At 36.4% G+C, this 26,492-nt stretch overlaps 1 protein-coding gene across 1 annotated transcript in view; it reads left to right on the top strand.

The window, feature by feature from the left end:
* Positions 1–26,492, top strand: part of LOC123547461 (nuclear pore complex protein Nup107-like) — a 40,936-nt gene that overhangs the window by 11,876 nt on the left and 2,568 nt on the right. The window contains exons 6-24 of the mRNA XM_045334591.2: positions 1,468–1,533; positions 2,326–2,395; positions 5,576–5,732; positions 6,450–6,603; positions 7,889–7,960; positions 9,149–9,240; positions 10,329–10,407; positions 12,396–12,509; positions 13,049–13,225; positions 14,109–14,314; positions 15,263–15,375; positions 17,503–17,621; positions 18,339–18,474; positions 18,959–19,128; positions 19,991–20,093; positions 21,278–21,366; positions 23,205–23,276; positions 23,599–23,772; positions 26,128–26,196. Of these exons, the coding sequence (XP_045190526.2) occupies positions 1,468–1,533; positions 2,326–2,395; positions 5,576–5,732; positions 6,450–6,603; positions 7,889–7,960; positions 9,149–9,240; positions 10,329–10,407; positions 12,396–12,509; positions 13,049–13,225; positions 14,109–14,314; positions 15,263–15,375; positions 17,503–17,621; positions 18,339–18,474; positions 18,959–19,128; positions 19,991–20,093; positions 21,278–21,366; positions 23,205–23,276; positions 23,599–23,772; positions 26,128–26,196 (2,232 nt within the window). The remainder of the gene's footprint in view (positions 1–1,467; positions 1,534–2,325; positions 2,396–5,575; positions 5,733–6,449; positions 6,604–7,888; positions 7,961–9,148; positions 9,241–10,328; positions 10,408–12,395; positions 12,510–13,048; positions 13,226–14,108; positions 14,315–15,262; positions 15,376–17,502; positions 17,622–18,338; positions 18,475–18,958; positions 19,129–19,990; positions 20,094–21,277; positions 21,367–23,204; positions 23,277–23,598; positions 23,773–26,127; positions 26,197–26,492) is intronic.

Raw genomic sequence — 26,492 nt, 5'->3', positions numbered from 1 at the left:
CTCAAGCTACAGCCTTCAAATTTGGACCACATGTATAGTTTTGTGTACCGAAATGAACTTTGACCTTTACATTGACCTAGTGACCTACTTTCACATTTTTAAGGTACAGGCTTCAAATTTGGACCACATGCATAGTTTTGTATTCCGAAATAAAATTTGACCTTGATTTTGACCTAGTGACCTACTTTTACATTTCTCAAGCTGTAGCCTTCAAATTTGGACCACATGCATAGTTTTGTGTACCGAAATGAACTTTGACCTTAAGATTGATCTAGTGACCTATTTTCACATTTTTGAAGGTACAGGCTTCAAATTTGGACCACATGCATAGTTTTGTATTCCGAAATAGAATTTGACCTTGATTTTGACCTAGTGACCTACTTTTACATTTCTCAAGCTACAGCCTTCAAATTTGGACCACTTGCATAGTTTTGTGTACCGAAATGAACTTTGACCTTAAGATTGACCTAGTGACATACTTTCACATTTCTGTAGCTACAGGCTTTAAATTTAGACCACATGCGTAGGATTGTGTACCGAAACAAACTTTGACCTTGACATTGACCTAGTCACCTATTTTCACATTTCTCAAACTACAGCTTTCGAATTTGGACCACATGCACAGTGTTGTGTATGGAAATGAAATTTGACCTTGAGCTAGTCAGTAAGTCTTGAAATTTGGAACACTCAAAAATGGCACATTGGTGGGCGCCAAGATCACTCTGTGATCTCTTGTTAGTATCTTGTTTCATTGTACCCCCCGACAACAAAGTTGTAAGTGGGGTATACTGGTTTCAGGTTGTCTGTCTGTCTGTTTGTCCGTAGAATGAAACTTCACACAAGTGATCAGTAACAACAGTAGTTGTGCATGGGGCATGTTAGGTTCTTTCAGAAAAAAAAATTGCAGAGTTATGGGACTTTGTTTTTTGTTACTATACAATATACATAGACACAATCTTGTGCGCACCATCTCTCCTCATCCCCTTGACACAATTTAATGAAACTTCACACAAGTGATCAGTAACAGCAGTAGTTGTGCACTGGGCATGTTAGGTCCTTTCAACAACAAAAATTGCAGAGTTATGGGACTTTGTTTCTTGTTAACATACTATGTACATTCAGTCTGCATATGCAATCTTGTGCAAGCCTAATCTTCCGAACCCTTGCACACAATTTAATGAAACTTCACACAAGTGATCAGTACCAACCCTAGTTGTGCATGGTGCATGTTACGTTCTTTTAGATAAATATTCTGCATAGTTATGGGACTTTGTTTTTTATTACTATACTGTATACATACAGTCTATATACATACAGTCCACATAATTATGCAATTTTGTGTGCGTCAAATTGCAATGTACTGTGTCAGTGCATGCGTGGGGTGGGGGGGTGTACATTCATCACCTTTAGTGATAGCTCTAGTTTTGTTTTGATATTGTGAGTTATTTTGTTAGCTTTTTATTTCAGTCACTTCATGATGACAGTCTTCAATCATCATTTCACAACACATCAGGTCTCAGACCCTTGCAAGAGGTACTTGATATCTTGTTATGTCTTCCTTGTTGACATCTTGATGGACTCTCAATTGCGCATAATGCACATCTGTGTCTTAATTGAAGTACACTTTTGTTTGGAATTTCTGATAATTTATCATTCATACTCTTCCGTATTTGAAGGTAGTTTGTACCATTGAATTTATCATTTTGAAAAATCTTACTACTTTGAAACAGTGAATATTTCAAACATAATCTGCTGATATATTTCAAGAATCCACGGAAAAGCTTGAAATAAAATCATATTTACTGGTATTGCTTCTTTAATCATATTACAGATTAAAGAATCTCTTTTAACATCACTACTGAAGAGCACAAGTCCTCCTATATTGGAAGATATTTTCCCACTGAAAAGATCAGTTTCATAGAAAACCTTTTTAGATCAACAAAGTTAGTGCCGTACTTTCAAGTTTACAAAGGTTGCATTGTATGATGAATTAGGTTCCTCATTGGTCAAGTAGTTAAAGTTGCTGACTTTGAAACACTTTGCCCTGAGTTTTGTGAGTCCAAGCCTTGCTTTGGTCATCATGTGAGGGAGTCATCCAGTTAGCTTGTGGAAGGTGACCATGTGTGGTTCTACCAAATTGCCATCCATGCCTTAAAGAGTGCTGGGGTCTTCCTGCACCATTAAAGCTGGAAAGACACCATACTATCCGAAACTGTTTTCGTGAGACTTAAAACCCAAAAAAAACCCAACAAAACTGTAACATGTGTTTTCATAGATGTACTGTGTAAAAGTAAATGTGTACTGTATAAAATATTTGTGTTACAGGAAGATGTTACAGAAGATATAACAACGACAAATGTTGGTCTACTTTTGGAAGAAGATCCTGGAATCTCTGGTTAGTCAACAACTTTATATAGCTAGGATGTTTCTAATTATTGAATAATCAAGGTTTTAGCCTATTTTCATTTGAACATGCTCATAAAATAGTCACAAATATGCTGAGCTACCATCTTTATATTGTTATGAAACATGTCTTGTAGGAAAATCTTTAATACGTGATAATGGTCTGTTTCTGATTTACATGTCAAACTCGTTGTTTATCAGAACAAACAGTTTTTAGCTCGACTATACAAAGTATGGAGAGCTATCCTACTCGACCTGGCGTCGGTGTCAGCGTCGGCGTCCTTCCGTGTCCGCACTTTGGTTAAAGTTTTGATGCACTTTCTCTTTATCTTTGCTATTACTTGATGGATTTACTTTAAACTTAAAATAGTTGTTCCTCATCATCACCCACATCATATGGCACAAGGGTCATAACTCTGGCACCAATATTTCATGAATTATCCCCCCCTTTTTACTTAGAATTTCAGGTTAAAGTTTTGGTGCACATTCACTTTATCTCAGTTATTACTTAATGGATTAGATTCAAACTTAAAATAGTTGTTCAACATCATTACTCACATCATATGACACAAGGGCCATAACTCTTGCACCAGTATTTCATGAACTATCCCCCCTTTTTACTTAGAATTTCAGGTTAAAGTTTTGGTGCACTTTCAGTTTATCTCAATTATTACTAAATGGATTTGTTTCATACTGAATGTAGTTGTTTCACATCATCTCCCACATCATATGACACAAGGTCCGTAACTCTGGTACCAATATTTAATGAATTATTCCCCCTTTTACTTAGAATTTCGGGTTAAAGTTTTGATGCACTTTCACTCTATCTCAGTAAGGCCTAAAAAAAAAAAATTCTTTGTTTCCGGTAACATGCTAAAAAAAATTAGGGTAGGTAGGTCGGAATTTTTAAGCTCGACTATTCGAAGAATAAGTAGAGCTATCCTACTCACCACGGCGTCGGCGTCACACCTTGGTTAAGTTTTTCGTACCAGACCACATTTTTGACAAAGTCTTTTGAGATAAAGCCTTGAAACTTTCAGCACTTGTTTACCATCATCATAGCCAGTTATAAGCAAGAGCACATAACTCCATCAAAGATTTTGACTGAATTATGGCCCCTTTTTGACTTAGAAATCATGGTTAAGTTTTTCGTACCAATTCATATTTTGACAAAGTCTTTTAAGATAAAGCTTTGAAACTTTCAACACTTGTTTATCATCACCATGGCCAGTTATAGGCAAGAGTACATAACTCCATCAGGGATTTTGGCTGAATTATGGCCCCTTTTGACTTAGAAATATTGGTTTAGTTTTCGTACCAGTTCATATTTAGACAAAGTCTTTTGAGATAAAGCTTTGAAACTTTCAACACTTGTTTACCATCACTATGTCCAGTTATAGGCAAGAGCACATAACTCCATCAAGGATTTTGGCTGAATTATGGCCCTTTTTGACTTAGAAATCTGGGTTAATATTTCGTACCAGTTCATATTTTGACAAAGTCTTTTGAGATAAAGCTTTGAAACTTTCAACACCTGTTTACCATCACCATGTCCAGTTATAGGCAAGAGTACATAACTCCATCAAGGATTTTGGCTGAATTATGGCCCCTTTTGACTTAGAAATCTTGGTTAAGTTTTTCGTACCAGTTTATATTTTTTGTAAAGTGTTTGACGTATGGCTTTGAAACTTTTATCACTTGTTTAGTATAATAGTCTCTGTCTGTAGGAAAGAGAACATATTAACTCTGTCATCTATTTTGGCTGAATTATGGCCCTTTTCGGACTTTGAAATTGGTTCTGTTTTCATACAAGTCCATGTTTTGTCAAAACTATTTGACATATGGCTTGTAAACTTTGAACACTTGCTTATCATTATGATTTTCATCTGTAGGCAAGAGTACATAACTATTTTGACTGAATTATGGCCCTTTTTGGACTTTGAAATTGGCTCATATATTGCCATTTAGTGCAAGACTTATCGAAATCAAAGTAATACAGGAACATTGTTTGTCTAATCTATTTTTTTCTTTTGTTTGAATATCCGTGGAATATTTTGACCCCATTCTTCAATCAATTCTTCAAATAGTCGAGCGCGCTGTCATCAGACAGCTCTTATTTTTTTTTGGAATATTTTTTATTAAGGGAGACTTTTCAGAAATTATTTTTGTGTCAAAAAATGAATACAAACAAGGGGGTTATACCTTTAGAGCATCAGTAAGTTTGATTGAGCATGTTTAAAGCATAAAACATGCAGTTTTGCAACTTTTTGTTAAAAAGTTGAAAAAAATATTCTCCAAGGCCATAAAAACATTTAGGGTCGGGCCAAAAATTTAGGGTAGGTCGGGATACTGGAAACAAACAATTTTTTTTTCACGCCTAATTACTAAATGGATTTGATTCAAACTTAAAATAGTTGTTCAGCAACATCACTCACATCATATGACACAAGGGCCACAACTAGTTGAGTGCGCTGTCTCCAGTAACAGCGATTGTTTGCTTCACTTATTATTGAACTGACAAAGATATAAAGCAAAGAAATATTATTGTTATGGAGTTATTATTTTGAGGAATGTTTTCAGACGTACATAGTTGATATATTTTAAATGGTGCTTAAAGGCAGCCATGTTTTCAGGTTAATTAAGAGACATCTTATTTCAACCCGCCCACTTAGCTCAGTAGGTAAGAGCGTTGGTCTACGGATCGCGGGATCGTGAGTTCGATCCTCGTGCGGGGCGTATGTTCTCTGTGACTATTTGATAAACGACATTGTGTCTGAAATTATTAGTCCTCCACCTCTGATTCATGTGGGGAAGTTGGCAGTTACCTGCGGAGAACAGGTTTGTACTGGTACAGAATCCAGGAACACTGGTTAGGTTAACTGCCCGCTATTACATGACTGAAATACTGTTGAAAAACGGCGTTAAACCCAAAACAAACAAACAAACAACATCTTATTTCCTTTATTGACCAGTATTTCTAATTCACTTAGCTCTGTAGGTATAGTGTTAGCTGTCACGTAGGAGCCCAGGTAGTTGATCCGAGATGATCTTTTGACAGTAGACAGTGTATCAGAAGTCAGTTAATATCAACCACAAGTTCATGTAGTGAAGTTGTCAGTTACTTGCAAATAAAACGTCATTCAAGAACACTGCTTTTATTTTATGATTTCAGCATCAAAGGGTTTGTTTGAAGATTTCCTGCAGTGCCTCAAGGCTCATCCCTCGGAGGGGGAACTATTTGTCCTGGTGGAGGAATACGAAAAGACATGTCAAGAACAAGTTATCATGTTGAAAAAACTCATCACACATGCTTCAAGACAAGAAGAAAAGTATGATGTGGTTTTAGCAATTTGTAGCGGACAACTTTGAAATCATGACATTTATAGGAGGCTAATTTTTGTGGATATCGTGGTTTTGTCAGTCCAAAAAAGTAAATCCCAATAAACTTAGAAATTTTTTTTTTATTTTATCTGAAGACATATAATTGTTCTACATGAAGTTTGTTGATGCAAGGCTTTTTCATTTCTATTATCTAGTATTACTAAGTATATTTACTGTGTTCATGTTTCATGTTGAGAAAGGTATCCAGCAAGTGCATGATTGTACAGTTGCCTAGAGGTTTTTAATCTCCTGTCCCTCACCACTGGGGGTTTGAAACCTCTTTTTGGGTGTATGTTTCTTTCATGTAAAAAAGCAATCCAACTAGCTAATGGAAGAGGGTGGTTTTGTGTTTCCCAGAGGTACCCCTCTTTGCCCCAGGTAATACCGAGAGGGGCACCTGGCACTTCATCCATCAGTTAAAGAACATGACCTATTATTAAAATTGTGCCTATGTGACCTAAAACACTAAATAAATAATGTCTAGCTCTACTGTAATAATCACGTGTGCCTTGTGGGGCACCTTAGGTCTCAAGCCACTATTAAAGCTGGAGAGTCTCAGTCTGATTTGACAGTATGTTTCTAAACCACACCAAACAAAAAAACTAACATTTCATGTTAGGGAAATTGGTAGTTTGTTAAAACGTCTCATTATTTATTTTGTTTAGATTTCGAAAAACATTTCAAGTGTTACATGAATTGTTTGAGGAAGAGGCCACCTGGAAATTAATCAAGAGTTTGTTTAGGGATAGACAGGACACGAGTATGAAGGAAGACTTCATGATGGAGCAGGGAGACGAGGATGAACAACAAGTAATACAGGTACGGATGTTCTTACAAGGTATTGGTACTGTAAAAATGTTTAATTCCCTGGTGTAAAACTTTGTAGTTGTGGCCAAAACAGCTGTTTTATAAGGTGTGTGTTCGGGTTTAACGTCTTTTTAAACAGTTTTTCAGTCATATAACTGATGGTGTCTACTTGTAGCAGTGAGCACAATGCCCAGCTTTATAGTGCTGCCTCACTGGAATTTCACGCCATAGACATTGAAATGATACCCCACCCAGTTACATTATACTGACAATTGGCTGACCAGTCCTGGCACTATCCTATTTATGCTGAGTGCCAAGCAAGGAAGCTACTAGTACCATTTTTTACGTCTTTGGTATGATGCGGCCAGGCATGAAACCCTTGCCCTCTCTCACTTGATGCGGGCACTCTACCACTAGGCTGCCAAGGCGATGCTATTTTATAAAGATATGAATTTGTTTTTATAAAAATCTGAATTTGTGGATTTCAGTTATTGCAGATAAATTGAATGGGAATTTTATATGTTTTGTTGGAATTAACTTTCATGGATTGATGAAAATGCAAAATCTACAAAAATAGTCCCCATTGAATATTAATGTTCACCATAGTAGGCTAAATATGTATAAAATGAGTACTGGTAGACTTTTTATAATTTTTGTTTGGGTGTGAATTACACTAGGACATCTTGGGTGTGATGAGAAACGTGTGGAGGTACAATATTATTTTGGGCTAAAATTGAAAACTAATGAAACTGTAATTAAAATCTTGTATGCACAGTTTTTCAGTTCTTTTAATTGTTTCATTGTTTTACTTTATCCAGGGTTACATGCTTTTATAAATGCCTAGAAGAATACCGATAATTAGATCTTCTAAAAATGATGGCTGTTGGAATTTTCTGTATTGCAAACATGTCAAACATTATTTTGTTATGATACAGCATTTGTCAAATAAACCCATTTGGTGTCAAAGAAAAGTAATACCTTTCTGTTGCCTATTACAATTGTAGAAATGAGCCGCGCCATGAGAAAACCAACAAAGTGGCTTTGTGACCAGCATGGATCCAGACCAGCCTGCGCATCCGCGTAGTCTGGTCAGGATCCATGCTGTTCGCTTTCAAAGTCTATAGTAATTAGAGAAACCGTTAGCGAACAGCATGGATCCTGACCAGACTGCGCGGATGCTGGTCGCAAAGCCATTATGTTGGTTTTCTCATGGCACTGCTCAATTATTGTTTTCATGTTGTTCTCATTTTCGTCTAGTTAGAATGGTAGGAATTATTTGTAGAATTTCTTGTTTCAGGGGATATACCAGAGTGATGAGAAGATAGTCAATGCTCTGTTTGATAGGGAACAGTCAGTGAGAGAAGCACAGGTAAAATATTCTACCACTTTGTCCAATGTGAAATAAGAGGTCAGGGTCTTATGGAAATGCTCATGGTGCTTGCCCATGTCTGAAGTTATGCCTGGAGGTACACCCTCAAAAGTCAACATATAACCTATAAATTTGTCAGTGTGACATCAAACCCAACAAAGAAAGACAAACAAGGAGTCACAGTGGTAAAGGTTGTTGGTGTCATATTCTGTGGTTTTAGTTCAATTTTCACAGAGTTAGTTTGCATCTAAATTTTTAAATAGATAAATTATCCCAATGAAATATAGCCACTTTGATTGAAACCACAAAGTTTCATCCACAAAGAATTACGCAAGTTTTACAGTACCCATTACCAGTATTAGTGGTTTCATGCTTGATCAGAATCATGTCATCTGAGGAAGCCATCTATCTAGCTTGTGGAAAACCAGCACGCTTAGCTCATTAGGTAAGGCGCTGATATATGGATCACGGGGCCATGAGTCTTACCCCAAAGGGAGGTGTAGTATGCTATCCATGACATTTCATAAAAGACATTGTGTCTGGGATTTTTTGTCCTCCACCATTGATTCCTGTTGGGAAGTTGACAGTTACTTGTGGGGAACAGGTTTATACTGGTACAGAATCCAGGAACACTGGTTAGGTTAGCTGCCTGCCATTACGTATCTGAAATACTGTTGAAAAATGGTATTAAACCAAAAACAAACAAAAATTTGTTGTTTTACAAAGGCTATTCTGTACCAGTAAAGTTGACAGATAAAATTAGTTGGTGAAATTGACAAAGTTAATTGAAAAAGAAGTGATATGAAAATGAAATTGATATTGTGAAGATTTATACAAAAATCTTCCTAAACTGTTTAATAATAAAAAAGTTCTGCCTCATAGATCAGCTAATTCAATGTTAATGTCTCCATACATGAAATAACATGTCAGTGACAGGAAGAAGTACTTGTTATGAAAACTTGCAAGGTAAACAAGGCTTCTTGGATGATATCTTGGAAAAAAGTGTTTCACAAATGTAAATCAGTGATGCGTATAAAGCAACATTATCTATCTAAGTAATACAGGCTACCAGTACAACATGTAAATTCTTAACAGTACAAATATTGTTTTTGTCCGTTAGATTGTAAAATAAAGGAGATGCAAAAAGTATGCAGTCTTAAACACTATTTATGTTGTGTATTTGAACAGTTAGTTGTGGACTGGTTAGAGAGTTGTGCCCAGGATGACTGTGAAAACTTTGCAGAAAACATCAAATTCTTCTCAGACAGAGCTGTGGGATAGTAAGTATATTGCTTGTAAGTTATTATTTGTCTTGTGTAATTTGGTGCAAATGCACTTAAGAAGTATGCATGTTTAGCTAAAGATTTGGAGTACCTTTGCAGTGGATGCATACTTGATTACCAGGCAGTGCAAAAGGTTTTACCAAGTATTCATAGTCTTAGTTTTGAGATGAAAGAAAATGTAATCATGTTTTATGAATGCTTAATGTTACTTGAAATACTGTAAAATCATAAATATTTGTGGGGGACTAATTTTCGTGGATTTCATGGTTGAGTCAATCCACGAAATTTAATCTCAACGAACAGGTAAAATTCCCATTCATTTTATGTTAAAAAGTTGAAATCCAAGAATTGATATCCCCACGAAATTGCCGTTTTGACCAAAAGCACGAAATTTCATGCCCACGAAATTTAATGATTTCGCAGTACTGCTGGAAAAGATGGTAACCTAACATAAGACACAGAATATTTCATAGGCTTTCAGAGTAATATATTGTAATATTTATGCCCCTTTCATAGGGGATACATTGGTCTGCTTGTGCCAGTTTATTTGTTTGCCATAGACCACGAGGTTCCTTTCAGTAACTAGAGGAAGCTTAAGCCTATTGCTGTTAAACTTTTTAAGATGCCTGCTTGTGGTATATAGAAGACGGGACGTTTTTGTTATACAGTCAGTAGTTCAAAGATAAGTCTCTGTATCTTGAGACTGATAGCTGTTTCAATTTCTGTTTAAAGCCTTGATCTACATACATTGTATTTCAATTTGCAGACCATAAACATTTCAGAGTTTTTTTTGAGAAAAAAAAAAGCCTCATTTTAAGAACCACATGAAGAATGTTTGAGTTTTATTCCATGAAATCGTAGCAAGTGGCTCCATAGCAGAGTGACACTTGCTGCAGTCAGAAGATGATCTCTATTGATTCTGTGGTCATTTGTCAAAGAAAATTACATACCTATTAGGGGAAGGTGTGTGTTTTGTAAACACTACAGCTCTTGTTAAAAGCTACTGTTGTTAATATAGACTTCAGTTTTAAAAGCCTTTGACTCTTTTTTGGTCTGTTTAAAAAGTTGCATGTATAACTTTACAGTGAGAATGCACGTCATAGATTACAGAATCAGCAGATGGGAGTACCAACAGGTGCTGAAAGAAATCTTATCACAGAGCTTGTAAGTTGTTTTTACCTAGGTTGAAAGGAAGGGAGCATTAATCATCTTTTGTATTTTTGGCAGTAAGTTGGCGCACAATTTCTACTTAAGTTTATGATTCTAATATGTTTCATGTTTTCTACCCATTCAAGCTGAAACTTCAGTTTACAAAGTGAACAAATTTTCATATTTATCTAGTATAATGGTCCAGGCTTTTCAACCATTACCTATGTTCTCACATATGAAAGACTCTGTGTCTGAAAAGGTATGGTAAGAGTAAAATTGCAGTGCTAGTTATTATTAAACCATTGAGCTTGTCAGTCTAGTGGGGTAGAGAGAGTACAGGGCAATCATTCTAGAAATTGTCTTCCAGGCCTTTTTTTCATCATTTTGGGAATGCCACCAACACCAGTGGAATTGGGAAAAATGCTCTAGGAAATTGTCTTAATTGGGAAAATTTGCAAATTACTAAAATCTATGTATAGATATTTTTTGTGTAAAATGTTAATGGATTGCATTTCAGTAATCATTGAACAGTATAACAGTTGTTTTAATAACCAAAATATACATACAAATTAGCAATTTAACTAGCAAAAACCCTAAAAAGTAACACTTATTTTGGAATTATAAATTCAGAATTGGGAAAAAAACATACTTTTTTATGCCCCCAGCGGGAGGCATATAGTGATTTTCCTGTCCATCCGTCCGTTCATCAGTCCATACGAGGTTAACCAAATGGGACCGTTTCTTCTAGCATCAATACCCCTTATTAGAATGACTTGATACTAATGCAGATGTAACCTGTGACCATTCCGCATCTTCAGACATCGCCTGTCCTCAGTTTGACCTTGACCTCATTTTGGACTTAGGTTGCTTTATATGGGCCATCTCTTGTTTAACCAAATGGGACCGTTTCGTCTAGCATCAATACCTCTTACTAGTATGACTTGATATTAATGCACCTGTGACCATTCCTCATCTTCAGACATCAACTTACCTCAGTTTGACCTTGACCTTGACCTCGTTTTGGACTTAGGTGCAGTCTTTTCGACAAGGATGCCACTGGGGGCATCAAGCGTTTATTGAGCGCAGCTCCTTGTTTTCGTTTGGATTGCCTTCTTTTACCAGAGGTAGATTTATAGGGGGGAAAACCTGTTTCTTTGACAGTCTTACAGAAGAAAATATGTATATAGAGGGTCTCACATGAGCGTCTTTTCATATTGAATTGATCTAACAAGTTGGCTAAGATAATAAAATGCTATGTAGAAAAACATAAGTGTAAGATTCTTTTTACACATGTTTACTTTCACTGCTGAAACATCAAGGTTTCTTTATCTGTTATTGACAATATTAGTTTGACCAACATCTTCTATATTTGACAGTGTCAATTTGACAAACTTCTTCTACACTTAAAACTAAACCCACTCACTTAGCTCAGTAGGGAAAGCACAGATCTGTGGATCTCAGGGTTGCCAGTTCAATCTCTGTGCAGGATAATATGTTCTCAGTAGTGATTTGGTAAAAAACTTTGTGTCTGAAATCATTTGTTCACCACCCATGCCACCTGGGATTCTTGTCTAGAAGTTGGCATATACAGTACTTCTCCAGAGCGGCCCTCTCTTAAGCAAAAACCTCTTTGTAACAACATCAAAATTTCCCTAAGCTGAAATATACTATCAAATTTGCCTCTCCAGAACAACAACCTCTATATAACAGTCAATATTTGTATCTCCCAAAGGGTGTTGCTCTACAGAGGTTGCACTGTATGGGCAAAGAACAGGTTAGTACTGGTACAAAATCTAGGAACTCTGGTTAAGTTAACTGCCTGTCATTATATAAGTGAAATACATTTGAAAATGGCACTAATTCAAAAACAAGAAAAATTATACTTGAAATAACATGAGCATCAAATTGATATTACACTAGTGTAATATCAAAAATATGACAGGACATTATATGACTCCCATGACGTCAAACATGCAGTAAACAAATGAAATTATGTATTTTAGGATCCAGATGCACCAGTCAGACAAAACAAGCTTCTAGATGACTTGGACAAAGAAGATGAAGATAGATTATTGCAGTATATCTTTGTGTGTTTACGTGCTGGACAACTTGAAAAGGTAAATCAATGGGAAGAAGTTAAGTTAAAGAAGCTTTGTTTGATCAAAAGAAAATTTTATGTACAAATTACCACTTCAGACAGGAATCAAGACCTTGATTATGGTGTAGAATTCTTTCGTTATAAGAAGCTATCCAGCTGGCATGCAGATGGGCAGTGGTTCTATAATGATGTATAAAATTGTCCATGTGACATTAAACTCAACCAAAAAATACATGAATCATTCTTATCAATTTTGTTAACATCTTTATTGTTAGTTCAAAAAATTTAGTATTTTATGAAGAAAAAAATATGCTGAGATAGAACAGCAGAACTTATTTGAGACACAGTAAAAAACAGCTATATGCAAAACCTTACTGTTGTATCTGTTTCTGTTTTACAACAGTTTTGCTCTTTGGTAAAACCTTTTGAAGGGGTAAACTTCAGTATGTGAGTGAATTCCTATGCCCACTTGTTCAGGTTGAATTTTTATTCATGCATTAGGAAAAGGAAGTTTAACACTTGTACTTTGAGGTCAGATGTTGTATTCTGTTTTTCAAGGCTCAGAAAATGTGTCTAGACTGTGGTCAGGCATGGAGGGCAGCCACACTGGAAGGTTGGAAGTTATTCCATGACCCTAATTTTGAAGGTTTGGGCCCAGAATGTCAGAGAAAAGCCATTCAGGGGAATCCACACAGAGATATCTGGAAAACTGTGTGCTGGAATATGGCACAAGATGTAGGTGAAATGTTTAATTTGGCTATAAGACTTTAGTGTAATTGCTGGATATACATAGTAACCAGAAGGGTTAGCTTGTTAGATAAGAATACTTCATTTCAGGAAGTTGCAGATTCACATGTGGTTGAGGTGTATTTTCTCCTTAGTTATTCGCAAAAATCATTAGTCACCTCAGATTCATGTCTGGAACTTGTGTACTTGTAGAGAATAGGTTTATTTTGATATGAAATCCAGGAACTTTGGTTAGGTGCAGAAACTTAACATTATTATTTTGCCATCTTCTGTAAAAAAGGACAGTTTATTTGATGGTTTTATTTATTAAAGCTAATATTTATAAACATGACATCTGAGGAATTTGAAACAGGTGTGAATATTGCATTAATCAACTACCTCATGTCCTTGCTTTTAACTAGTTACAGAATAAGGGATTCTCCACTGTGATTTTTCTACACATTTGAGCCGCGCCATGAGAAAACCAACATAGTGCATTTGTGATCAGCATAGATTCAGACTAGCCTGGGCATCCGCGCAGTCTTGGTCAGGATCCATGCTATTTGCAAAACAGTTCCTATAATTGCAATAGGCTTTGAAAGCGAACAGCACAGATCCTGACCAGACTGCGCGGATGCACAGGCTAGTCTGGATCCATGCATGTTGCAAACGCACTATGTTGGTTTTCTCATGGTGCGGCTCATTTTACAGACAACATAAATGTTTTGTAAGCGTTGAAAGTTATTGAATTACCTTACTTTTACTTTATACAATTCAAGATGCGAAGCTTTTTCTCAAGCCTTTTCAATATCTTGCAGCAAGTCACTTAACTTTGTTACAATTGTTTGTTTGTTAAAACACTGCATTTTGAAATTTAACATGTTTTTTTCAGGCAAGGGTTAGTACATATGAAAAGGCCATCTATTCAGCATTATGTGGCAATCTGCGTGGAATTCTACCTGTGTGTAAGTCGTGGCTGGACTATGTGTGGGCGTATTTCCGAGTTCTGGTCGACAGGAAGGTAGAGGATGAGATAAGGTTGAAAACAACAATCAACAGATCTTTAGAAGCACTTCCTGGAGAATACTGGGAGAAAAAGTAATACATGTTTTAGAAAACATTATAACCTGTATGAAGCAGCCAGCCAGGGGAGTGGTGAAATTTGACTACTTGATGCAAATCACTGCATAAGACAAGTTGACATAAGAACAAAAATTCAGTTTTTCGAAGTTAGTTAACTGGCTAAGTGACTGCTAAGGCAGGTTCAGCTCTTGTTTACTCCTAGAAAAATGGGGGAATTAAATTTCTCATACCTACAGTCCAACCTGCATACAGTGACATTAAGAGAACAAGTTAACAAAATAGCTTCTAAATAATAAGTGACTATTTAATAGAGGATCAAGTTAATTATGTCTCCCACCACACAGTGATGTGGGAGACATATTGATTTACTCCTCTGTGTGTGTGTCTGTCTGTCTGTCTGTCTGTCTGTCTGTCATAAATCTTGTCCACACTTTAAGCAGAACATTTCACATCCGATCTTCACCAGACTCGAAGAAAATGTGTTTGCCAGTAAGTCCTCGCTGAAGTTCGATAACTAGCCAAATCGGCTTAGGCACTTCGGAATTGTGGCCCTTGAAACTTGTTTTTTTTTTATAATCAAAGCACTGAAAGTCTGGTAAGGCAGTTGTGGGTGACATGTGATTTTCTCAAAAGCAGCTCTAGTTTGTATATGTGGAAATTAGAACTTGGAAATGTGGCTGCTTAAAACAAGTAGCTGCAAAAGAAAGGGTTCTACTGGCCAAGATTTGGCTGAAAGTTAACTTAGAGCACAGAAATTTTATTGCTTTAATTTTGATATGACTCATTTTCATTGGACAAAATGCTATCATATCAAGACATTTGGATTTTCATATAACTTGACATTCTTAATTTGCAGTCTGATATGAAATATTTGATTTGAAAACCAGGAAATTTCAAAACACAACACCATTAATCAGTTTTAATAGAATAAACATAGGTTACTTGCATTAAATATATTTCCAGTTTGACAACAAGATCTGTATTCAAGGAGATAGAAGCAAATGATGTAATGCAGAAGGAAGCTGGTGGTCTGTACCATCTTATACAGAAATATGTCATACTTGGTGATGTTTCAGGTAAACTCAGGTTTCTTGTTAACGTTTTAGCTCCTCTGAGCGTTTTTGAAACAACATCTCTGAAACCATAATGGAGTAATTTGATGAAACTTGGAATGGATGATCCTTGGATTGGCCTCTTTCAGAGTAGTTTAAAACTGAAATACTGTTGAAAAACACCACTAAAAATGAACAAAATCTGACAGTTCCATTCTGCAGCAAATTTGCCACCGTGTTAAAAAAATGGAGAAAACTTGACACAACTTAGCCTTAGTTGACTACAAAGACTTGAAAGTATTTCAGTTCATCAGAAAATACAAAAATCAAAAAAGAAAATACATGGCTGCTTGGGGTGTGGTCAGTTTTCCACATTTTATATAGAGGGAATTCATTTTGTCAGAGACCGTTTGCTAGATTTCACAGTCAAGTATTTCACTAACATGACCCTTGGGTGGCTTTCTACCAATTGTGTTCAGATTATTTTGATTTATTTTGTCAAAACTGAAAAACTATTGCCCATTTCTGAAAAAGGCCAGTCTTGGTATTGTGTGAGAAGTTAAACAAAAGCATCAATATCTTATAGCGATTTATGGAGTTTATTTAATAGACTTCACCAGGACTGTAATTTAATGTCGTTTTGATAAGCATGTTTTCTTAGTAGGGATTGCCTTATTCTTCCTTGTTAGGACACCATTCAGATCCCCCTAAGAATTTATGCTCAAAGCAGATATCAGCCCAAGTTGAATATTGTTTCTTGACAGGAACCAGGTATTTTCTCCACCTGTAAAGCCAGAAATTGAACTTGTGAGCCTCTCTAAACTGCCCAGAAAAAAGGAGAACAAAACTTTATGGAAAGATGTTAATGCTGCATTCTTCCAGATTTATGTCAAAATTTGTTGAAATTTAGAAAAAGGCTTTCATTAGTTAATAGTTTCATTAGTTAATAGGTACAGTATAAAGAAATTTTTAAGTGATTTTGCACATTTTATGAAGTTTTTATCAATTTAAACGCCCTTTTAGCCCCAAAAATATGTAGAAAACTCTCATATTGTTAGTTAGATATTCAAAAGAATGAATTTTGCTGTAAATATGCCCCCCTTCGAAGAAGGAGGGATATATTGTTTTGCAGATGTCTGTCGGTTGGTATGTAGACCAATCCGTTTCTGGATGATTACTCAAGAATGCTTGGGCTTAGGATCATGAAAGTTGATAGGGTGTTGGTCATAACCAGCAGATGACCTCTATTGATTTTGAGGTCAGTAGGTCAAAGGTCAAGATCACAGTGATCAGGAACAGTTTAACGTTTTTTTGATAACTCGAGAAGGCTTGGGCCTAGGATCACGCAAGTCAGTAGGGAGGTTGGTCATGACTAGCAGATGACCCCTATAGATTATGAGGTCAGTATGCCAAAGGTCAAGGACACAGTGACCTGGAACAGTAAAATCCTTTCCGGACGATAACTTGAGAAAGCTTTGGCCTAGGATCATGAAACTAAATAGTGAAGTTGATCATGACCAGTAGATGACCCATATTGATTTTGAGATAAGTAGGTAAAAGGTCATGGTCACAGTGACCTGGAACAGTTAAAATGTGTCCGGACGATAATTTGAGAATGCTTGGGCCTAGGATCACAAATATTAATTGGGAGGTTTATCATGTGCAGCAGATGACACCTATTTATTTTGAGGTCAAAGGTCACTTTGACCAAGAACAGTAGATTTTTTGTGTACAGTGACCAGATAATTTCTGTCCCTTGTGCAATCACTGAATGCATCAAGGGGGGCATTTCGTGTTCTGTGAACTCTTGTTTATATTATACATATTAAGATATCTACCTATTTATCATTCTCGATATCTACTGTTAATATCAGTTTCTATCTGTTTTGAAAAATTAGAAATTTTATGTTCATCTGGAGGTATGTCCCTTTAATTATTGTGTACATCGCTATACATCAGGTTTCTGATGGTAAACGTGTTGGCCGCTCAGTCCATTTGTCATAGGTTCAAGCCTCACTTTGGCCATGAATATGCCTTCTCTTTTGACACCAGTACTGGTTTTTCTAGGAATAAGACTTGAGAGTGATTCAAATAAGCTTGAAGCTTTCATAACAGTCAAGCTAGAATCAGTTAGAATAAACTATATTTCAGGTTTATTAGATTTACTGTATGAACGAGTTAGACAACAGGGACAAGATATCTCACTACACACACTCCGGTTCATGGCTCATTTTGTACTCTTTCTCAGAACCTCCGAACAAAACACAAAGGTAAGCCTTCATAATATTGTTATGTATGGTTAATTTATGGATCAGTTTATGGAATTGATATTTCCATTTCTTTTCTGCAAATTTTACAGGTGAATGAAAGAAATGTCATATTTTCCAAACTAAAGTGTGTGACAATGAATTATATCACTGTGATGGTAGGCAAGATAAAGCCATAAATGATTTACTAAAAATGTTTAATTAATCATGATATTTCTTATGTCCCCGGCATCTACTGATGCGTGAGGCATATAGTGATTGTCCTGTCCATCCGTTCATGCATTCGTCTGTCTGTCCATATGAGGTTAACCAAATGGGACCGCTTGTCTAGCATCAATACCCTTACTAATGACTGGATACTAATGCAGATGTAACCTGTGACCATTCCTCATCTTCAGACATCACCTGACCTCAGTTTGACCTTGAACTTGACCTCCTTTTGGACTTCAGTTGCTTTGTATCGACAAGGATGCCGGCATCAAGCGTTTATTGAACGCAGCTCCTTGTTCTAAGGATGTCTTCTATCCAGATCATCTAAAAAATAATCTTTTGTTGAAGATCAGTGATTCTACCAAGGTGTTTGGACTTGCTTCATATAATTTCCTGGGAGGTGACCTTTCACTAGTAATAGCTAGAAACTATGCAATATGACCTAAATTATGTTTGTGGGACTTAAAAATCCAATAGAATTTTACAAACAACTACAATTTGAACTTTCAGGAGGAGTTGTGCAATTCTATACTGAAGTGTTATGTTGAGAGACTGATCAGAGAGAAGCACTATGGTTTAATTGCTTACTATGTGTCAAAGTTACCAAAAAATGCACAGGTCCATTGGTATGCATTGTTCTTAGAAGGTGAGTAAGAATTTAGATGATGTGTAGTCATGTATGTTTGTTTAGCTATATAAAAAATATAATGTCAAGTTTTAAAGCCAATATAAAATTTTAATTCTTTTCTGTTGTTTTTCTTGCTTTGACCAAAATGAAAGGATTATGCCATACCTTTCTATGGCTGTGTTTGTGGTGCTTTATGCTTCCAGGAAATCTACCTCTACCTTTTTTTTTTTCGTGTAAAAAAACCAAAGGCATGCACAATAACTGGTTATTTTTAAGTGTTTTGCAATATTTATTTCTAGATAGCATTGCACATTTGCATTTAAGGTATATAATGAACAGCTGTAAGTAACACAGATATGTTTTAGGGATTATTAACACTTCGATATTGACTATGGTATTGTGCCAGTGTAGATTTTTTGCAGCCTATTAACAAGTAGGTAAGTCATACTATACAGAATTTAAATGTATGATTGTTTCGAAGGGCATGATGATCACATTGCAGGTATCACAAACAAGGATGAGCGACAACATTACCTTGACCTTGCCGAGGATGCTGGTCTCGATCTTGCCGCTGTCACCAAGAAGGTCGTGGAAAATATCCGCATGAAGTCGGACGTAGACTTCTCGCGTATACATGAGATGCAGGACTCTGTTGACACTGTCATTTCAGAGGTAGGCATTGTGGTGAAGAATATATTACTGCTTTAAACCAATCTTAAATAATTACAGTGACTGCCTTAGTAGCCTAGTGGTAGAGTTCCAGCTTTGAATTCAGGAGGTAGTGGGTTCGCTCCCTGGTTGCAAAACTGGTAATATGAACTTCTTCAGTTGGCAATCAGCATTAAGAGAATAGTTCAACAACTGGTCAACCCGGTGTCAGTATAATGTTTCTGGATGGGGTATCAGGTCACATGTCTACAGCCTGATATACTATAAAGTTGGGCGGTGCTTTCACTGCTTCAGGTAGACACAATCGTTTGTGACTGAAGAATTGTTGAAAAGGACACTATACCCAAACGCACACACGCACACATTTGCAGTCCAAATGTGTTTCCCTTGAAAAAGCTTATATTCAGCTGTTACATTCCAGGTCCTATAAATATTTGGAACTCAAAGGTGAAGAATTCCAGAGGTTGCAAGGCTTAGTTACCTTCTCTCTTTTTAGAAATTTTATATCTTAAAGAGAATGCAACATGGAATCAAATCAGTGTGTAAAGAGGTGAAAACAAAACTGTTAATATCATGAATATAAGATATAAATCATTGTTGAGTATAAAATTAATGGGCATGAATTTTGAGCCCATTCAGAAATCTCTTGAGATTGTTAAAACACTTAAGCTATTACCATAACTGTTACAAGAATTGAATGACATTGATACGTTTCATTACTAAGTGATATTTCTTTATTTCTGTTATGACATGTTACTGCTTCCTGCAGGATCCACCTCATGTATTTTGTAGTACAAGAAGTAGGGAATGTGTAACAGATACAGTGATAGGTCAGTCTGGTTGAACAGTTTTGGTTTTATTATAGGAGGACAGACATAAGATAGAAGCTATAGACTGGTTGGTGTTTGATATTGCCCAGCGTGCTGAAGCATTAAAACAGGCCAATGCTGTTATGAGAACCTTTATTGGTAAGTTCTCTGTGAAATTATATATTGAATAAGTTTGTCTGCATTATGATATAATATTTTTAGCTCGACTATTCATAGAATAGTAGAGCTATTGGACTCGCCCATGCGTCCGCGTCTACGTCCGCGTCAGCGTCCCGATTTGGTTAAGGTTTTGTATGTAAGCTGGTATCTCAGTAACCACTTGTGGGAATAGATTGAAACTTCACACACTTTTTCACTGTGATAAACTTACTTACATTGCACAGGTTCCATAACTCTATTTTGCTTTTTTTACAAAATTATGCCCCTTTTTTGACATAGAAATTTTTGGTTAAGGTTTTGTATGTAAGCTGATATCTCACTAATGGGAAAAGATTGAAACTTCAAACACTTGTTCACTGTCATGATATGACATGCAGTGCAAAGGGTCAATAACTCTACTTCGCATTTTACAAAATTATGCCCCTTTTTCAACTTATGAGTTTTTGGTATCTCGGTACCCACTAATGGGAATGGATTGAAACTTCACACACCTGTCCACTGTCATGAGCTGATAAGCCCTATGCAGGTTCCATAACCCTGTTTTGCTTTTTTACTAAATTATGCCCCTTTTTCGACTTGTATTGATTCAATTAACAAGGTTGTTGAATAGACGAGCGTTGCTGTCCTCCAACAGCTCTTGTTATATATACAGTCAGTATGGTTACTGACATGTTACACACATTGTTCTAGAAATGAGCTGCACCATGAGAAAATCAACATAGCGGCTTCGTGACCGGCATGGATCCAGACTAGCTTGCGCATCCGTGCAGTCTGGTCAGGATCCATACTGTTAGCTTACAGTTTCTGTAATTGCAATAGGCTTTGAAAGCAAACAGCATGGATCCTGACCAGACTGCGCAGATGCGCAAGCTGGTCTGGATCCATGCTGGTCGCAAAGCCACTATGTTGGTTTTCTCATGGCAGGCTCAAATAGTTTGTTGAAAATGTGGATATGTGAAACTATTCCAACCTTGCCACTGTGGATTTGAAACTATGCTTGTGGCATAGAATACTTCATGTGTGGAAGCCATCCAGCTGGCTTATCGAGTTATAGGTTTAAATTTTGATTTTTCTATTTCTGAAAGGTAGCTGAATGTCTCTTTATTTTTATGATATTACTTAAGTAAGCAGCTGTATTGTATACTGTCTATATTATTTTGTAGCAATGAAGAAGATAGATGCTGCACGTGCAGTGTTTGAGAAACTGCCGCCAGACTCGGTAGATGTTGTACACAAGACCTGGCTTCAACAGGTAGTCCTAAATTTATCAAATGAAAACAATTTAACATAAATATTTATTGAATAGTTTATGATTTTCTGCTGTTTTTAGCTCACCTGTCACATAGTGACAGGGTGAGCTTTTGTGATCGCCCTTCGTCCGTCGTCCATCCGTCCGTCGTCCGTCCACAATTTCTTGTCTGCACGATAGTGGTTTCATTTATGATTTTATTTTAACCAAACTTGCACACAACTTGTATCACCATAAGATCTTGATTCCTTTCTTGAACTGGGCAGATCCCATTATCAGTTCCAGAGTTATGGCCCCTGAAAGGGCCAAAATTAGCTATTTTGACCTTGTCTGCACAATAGCAGCTTTATTTATGATTTGATTTTTACAAAACATGCACACAACTTGTATTACCATAAGATCTTGGTTCCTTTCTTGAACTGGCCAGATTCCTTTCTGGGTTCCAGAGTTATGGCCCCTGATAGGGCCAAAATAAGCTATTTTGACCTTGTCTGCACAATAGCAGCTTCATTTATGATTTGAATTTAATCAAACTTGCACAAAACTTGTGTCACCATAAGATCTCTTTTCCTTTCTTGAACCGTCCAGATCCCATAATGAGTTTCAGAGTTATGGCCCCTGAAAGGGCCAAAATTAGTTATTTTGACCTTGTCTGCGCAATAGCAGCTTCATTTATGATTTGAATTTAATCAAACTTGCACACAACTTGTGTCACCATAAGATCTCGGTTCGTTTCTTGAACCCGCCAGATCCCATAATGGGTTTCAGAGTTATGGCCCCTGAAAGGGCCAAAATTAGCTATTTTGACCTTGTCTGCGCAATAGCAGCTTCATTTATGATTTGATTTTAACCAAACTTGCACACAACTTGTATCACCACAAGATCTCGGTTCTTTTCTTGAACTGGCCAGATTCCTTTCTGGGTTCCAGAGTTATGGCCCCTGATAGGGCTAGAATTAGCTATTTTGACTTTGTCTGCATAATAGCAGCTTCATTTATGATTTGAATTTAATCAAACTTGCACAAAAACTTGTGTCATCATAACAATAACCATTACAATAATTTTGTTTAATTACTTCCCTTTTATGTTACTATAAATAGCTTATTTAGTTTTTTTTTATTATTGGCCGTAGGGAAAAACCGAGACCACTTTCCTGTGGTACAACATGGATGGTACCTCCAATTTATAGGTGTATTTTGACATATCTGTACCTTTAGGAAAATTTCAACTATATTTTCTCATGATTCTTTTGATTGATCTTGATTATGATTTTTTGACCTTCTTGTCCTTAAGTGCAATGATGACAGGTGAGCTGGATAGATGGTGAGGGGCAAGTTATTTTTTGTGACCCCTAGATCATTTTCCACTCACTTCTGTGTTAGGACTCTTGCTCAGGCCGTCGTATAGGGAGGTCATCCAGCGGTCTTGTAGAATGTTGTTGGTTTTACCCAGGGACCACCTGTACTTGTAGAGCCTATTGGATCTTCCATCACCATCGAAAGCTGAAAAAACAGTTTGACCTGAACAGTTTTTGTGTGACTAAACCCATACAAGTAAAACAAAGAAGTCAGCCTATGTCAGATGAAATCAGTTGAACTGAAATTTATTGAGGAGTGCTTTTGGCCTGTATTTATCAATGTTTATGTCTGAAACTTAGGCTAAGGGATGGGAAATATTCATGTTGTCATAACCTTCTTTAAAGTGTATCTGTACCAAAAAAAAAAAACAACATTGTAAAAGTGACTGGTTTTGTATCTGTTCAGTAAATGTGAAGTATTTGTAAATTTAGACTGCCTATTTCATGGATTGTTTAACACATAGATATTTTTGTATATATTTAGACAGGGACCACTACTTTACCAGCTGAAGATAGAAATGCTGTCAGAGAGTACCTGTGTATTAAAGCATATCTGGTAAGGACAAGTCATTTCTTTTTACTTCTGTAAGGAGTTTTTTTGCACTGAATTTTTTTGTTTCAGCAGGATATCCTTTCATTGTTGCAGAATGACGGTTAGTTTTAACCAATGATATATTGATATATTTGTTTGTTTTGTAATACATCCATGTCATTTTGGATCTGTGTTTATAAAGTATTCACTTTATTTCACCCTATTCATGAAGCTAACTTTTGTTTTTTAGATAATTTATCCATGCTGCCCGATCCTTTTGTTTGCCTATACTCTCATATTTTGCTTGGGTTGCTTGGTTTGTTGAATTTCCATGTCTGTTACACAGGACGCAATGGAAAGTTTCAATGACTGGATCCAGCATTATCACCACGGACAGCCAACACGACCAGCCCCGCCTGAGGGTGGATCATTCACAGACAGAGTGGCATATGAACAGCGAATGAAACAGTTCGAACAGGAGCGGGAACGTTGGCACCGTAACCTTCTCATGCAAACACAGGTACACCTAATGTTTTGTTTGTATATTTTATTAGTTTTTTTGTTGTTTTTTTTATCATTTTTCAGTCGTATTTCAGTTAAATAGGCAGTATGATAATCATATTAGTGTCAGAGGAAAAATCATATCAGAAAATTGTCATCTGTCAGAGTTTCACAGAAAACATTATGCCATTTCAGTGGATCAGACTTGCAACGCTTGATTTATTGTGTTGAGTTTTACTGTCGGGGCTAACCAGGTGGGTCACACACTAAATACCCAAAAGAATCTATTCCAGCTTGCTATCTTGTTTTAGCATATTTCAAGTATTCTTGATAGATCATATTACAGCAAACATGACATCTGTTAAGTATAGAGGAGCATCCAAAGTGCAGGCTGAATGATATGTTATTAATAATGTTAAAATTTTTCAAAAGCTTGTGGCTAATTTAGTTTTTGAAAAATGCACATCAGATCTACTGGTATAAATTCAGAATAACTTTGAGTTACACGAAATTGAATATGAGACTTATTTTAAACCACTCATTGAATTCTTAAGAATTATCTGTCATCTAAGTAGTTATTTTTAGCTTGACTTTTCGAAGAAAAAGTAGAGCAATTGCATTCGCCCCAGCAACGGCGTCCGCGTCAGCGTCGCCGTTGGTTAAGTTTTTGATAAAGTCAAATACGGTATCTCTGTTACTATCAAAGCTGTTGATTTGAAACTTGAAATAGTTATTTACTATCAAAGTCTACATCAGGAGAAACAATCCCCATAACTCTGATTTGAATTTTGACAGAATTATGCCCCTTTTTAACTTAGAATTTTTGGTTGAAGTTTTTGATAAAGTCAGATATCTCTGTTACTATCAAAGCTATTGACTTGAAACTTAAAATACTTATTTACCATCAAAGTCTACACCAGAAGAAACAATCCTCATAACTCTGATTTGAATTTTGATAGAATTATGCCCTTTTTTAACTTAGAGTTTTTAAAAAAAAATTGATAAAAGTCAAATATCTGTTACTATTAAAGCTTTTGACTTGAAACTCAAAATAGTTATATACAATCAAAGTCTGCACCAAGAAACACAATTCCCATAACTCTGGTTTGAAATTTGACAGAATTATGCCTCGTTTTAACTTAGAATTTTTGGTTAAAGTTTCTGATAAGTAAAATCTTTTGACTTGAAACTTAAAATACTTATTTACCATCAAAGTCTACACTAGGAGAAATAATATCCATAACTCTGATTTGAATTTTGACAGAATTATGCCCCTTTTTATGCCCCCACCACTTTGGGGGGGGGGGGGGGGCATATAGATTTGCTCTTGTCCATCCGTCCTTCCGTCTGTCCGTCCATCCTTCCGAAAATGTTGTGTCGCGCGTAGCTCTGAAAGTATTTGACGTAGAGTCACAAAACTTTACAGGAATGTTGGTCAGCATGTGTAGTTGTGCACCTGGGGTTTCGCGTCCGGATTCATTAAGTCATGTAGAAGTTATGGCCCCTGACTTTGTAAAAATTGGTCATTTTAATGTTGTGTCGCGCCTAGCTCCAAAAGTATATGACCTAGAGTCACAAAACTTTACAGGCATGTTGGTCAGCATGTGTAGTTGTGCACCTGGGGTTTCGCGTCCGGATTCATCCAGTCATGTAGAAGTTATGGCCCTTGACTTAGTAGAAAAATGGTTATTTTAATGGTGTGTCGCGCATAGCTCCAAAAGTATTTGACCTACAGTCATCAAAGTTTACAGGAATGTTGGTCAGCATGTGCAGTTGTGCACCTGGGGTTTTGCATCCAGATTCATCCAGTCATGTAGGAGTTATGGCCCCTGACTTAGTAAAAAATTGGTCATTTTAATGTTGTGTCGTGCGTAGCTCCAAAAGTATTTGACCTAGAGTCACCAAAGTTTACAGGAATGTTGGTCAGCATGTGCAGTTGTGCACCTGGGGTTTCGCATCCGGATTCATTCAGTATTGTAGGAGTTCTGGCCCCTGACCTGGGAAAAAATTGTCATTTTTGGCCCCTGACCTGGGAAAAAATTGTCATTTTAATGTCATGTAGTGGGGGCATCTGTGTCCCATGGACACATTTCTAGTTAACTTAGAATTTTTTGTTAAAAGTCAAATATCTCTGTTACTGTTAAAACTTTTGATTTGAAACTCAAAATAGTTATTTACTATCAAAGTCTACACCAGGAGACACAATTCCCATAAATCTAATTTGAATTTTGACAGAGTTTTTACTGGCAAAGCTCTAATTCAGAGTCAAGCACTGAGAAAAGTCGAGCGCGCTGTCTTACGGACAGCTCTTGTTATAGATATATTTGAAAAACTTCTTTCATGGAATGTATTAATGTATGATTTTTTTTTTCAGACAACCAAAGACCATATATACAATGTCCTGCTGTTTGCTGATGGTGGATGGATGGCAGATCAGATTGTGGTAAAAAAATTCAAATGTGTATAATGTCATATTATAGGGTTTCTTGTCTGAGTTGTAATCCTTCATAGTACCAGTAAAAAAAACTCCCTTCAGTAAAAGCTGTCATGGCTTTGCTGATTATATTATATCTTTCAGTTTGTATAACTAGGATAAAAATAAATTAATTTCTTTATTCTATTTTATAGACCTAGCTTTCTGCTTTAACCTTTAGCCTGCTGAATTTCTAAAATGGACCAGTCCATCATTTAATTTGGGCAGTACCATTTATTATTCAAAGGGGTGTTAACTGAAAATTT

This window comes from Mercenaria mercenaria, chromosome 9 (genome assembly GCF_021730395.1).
Source record: "Mercenaria mercenaria strain notata chromosome 9, MADL_Memer_1, whole genome shotgun sequence".
NCBI classification, from domain to species: domain Eukaryota; kingdom Metazoa; phylum Mollusca; class Bivalvia; order Venerida; family Veneridae; genus Mercenaria; species Mercenaria mercenaria.
This window is presented reverse-complemented; position numbering and strand designations above follow the sequence as displayed.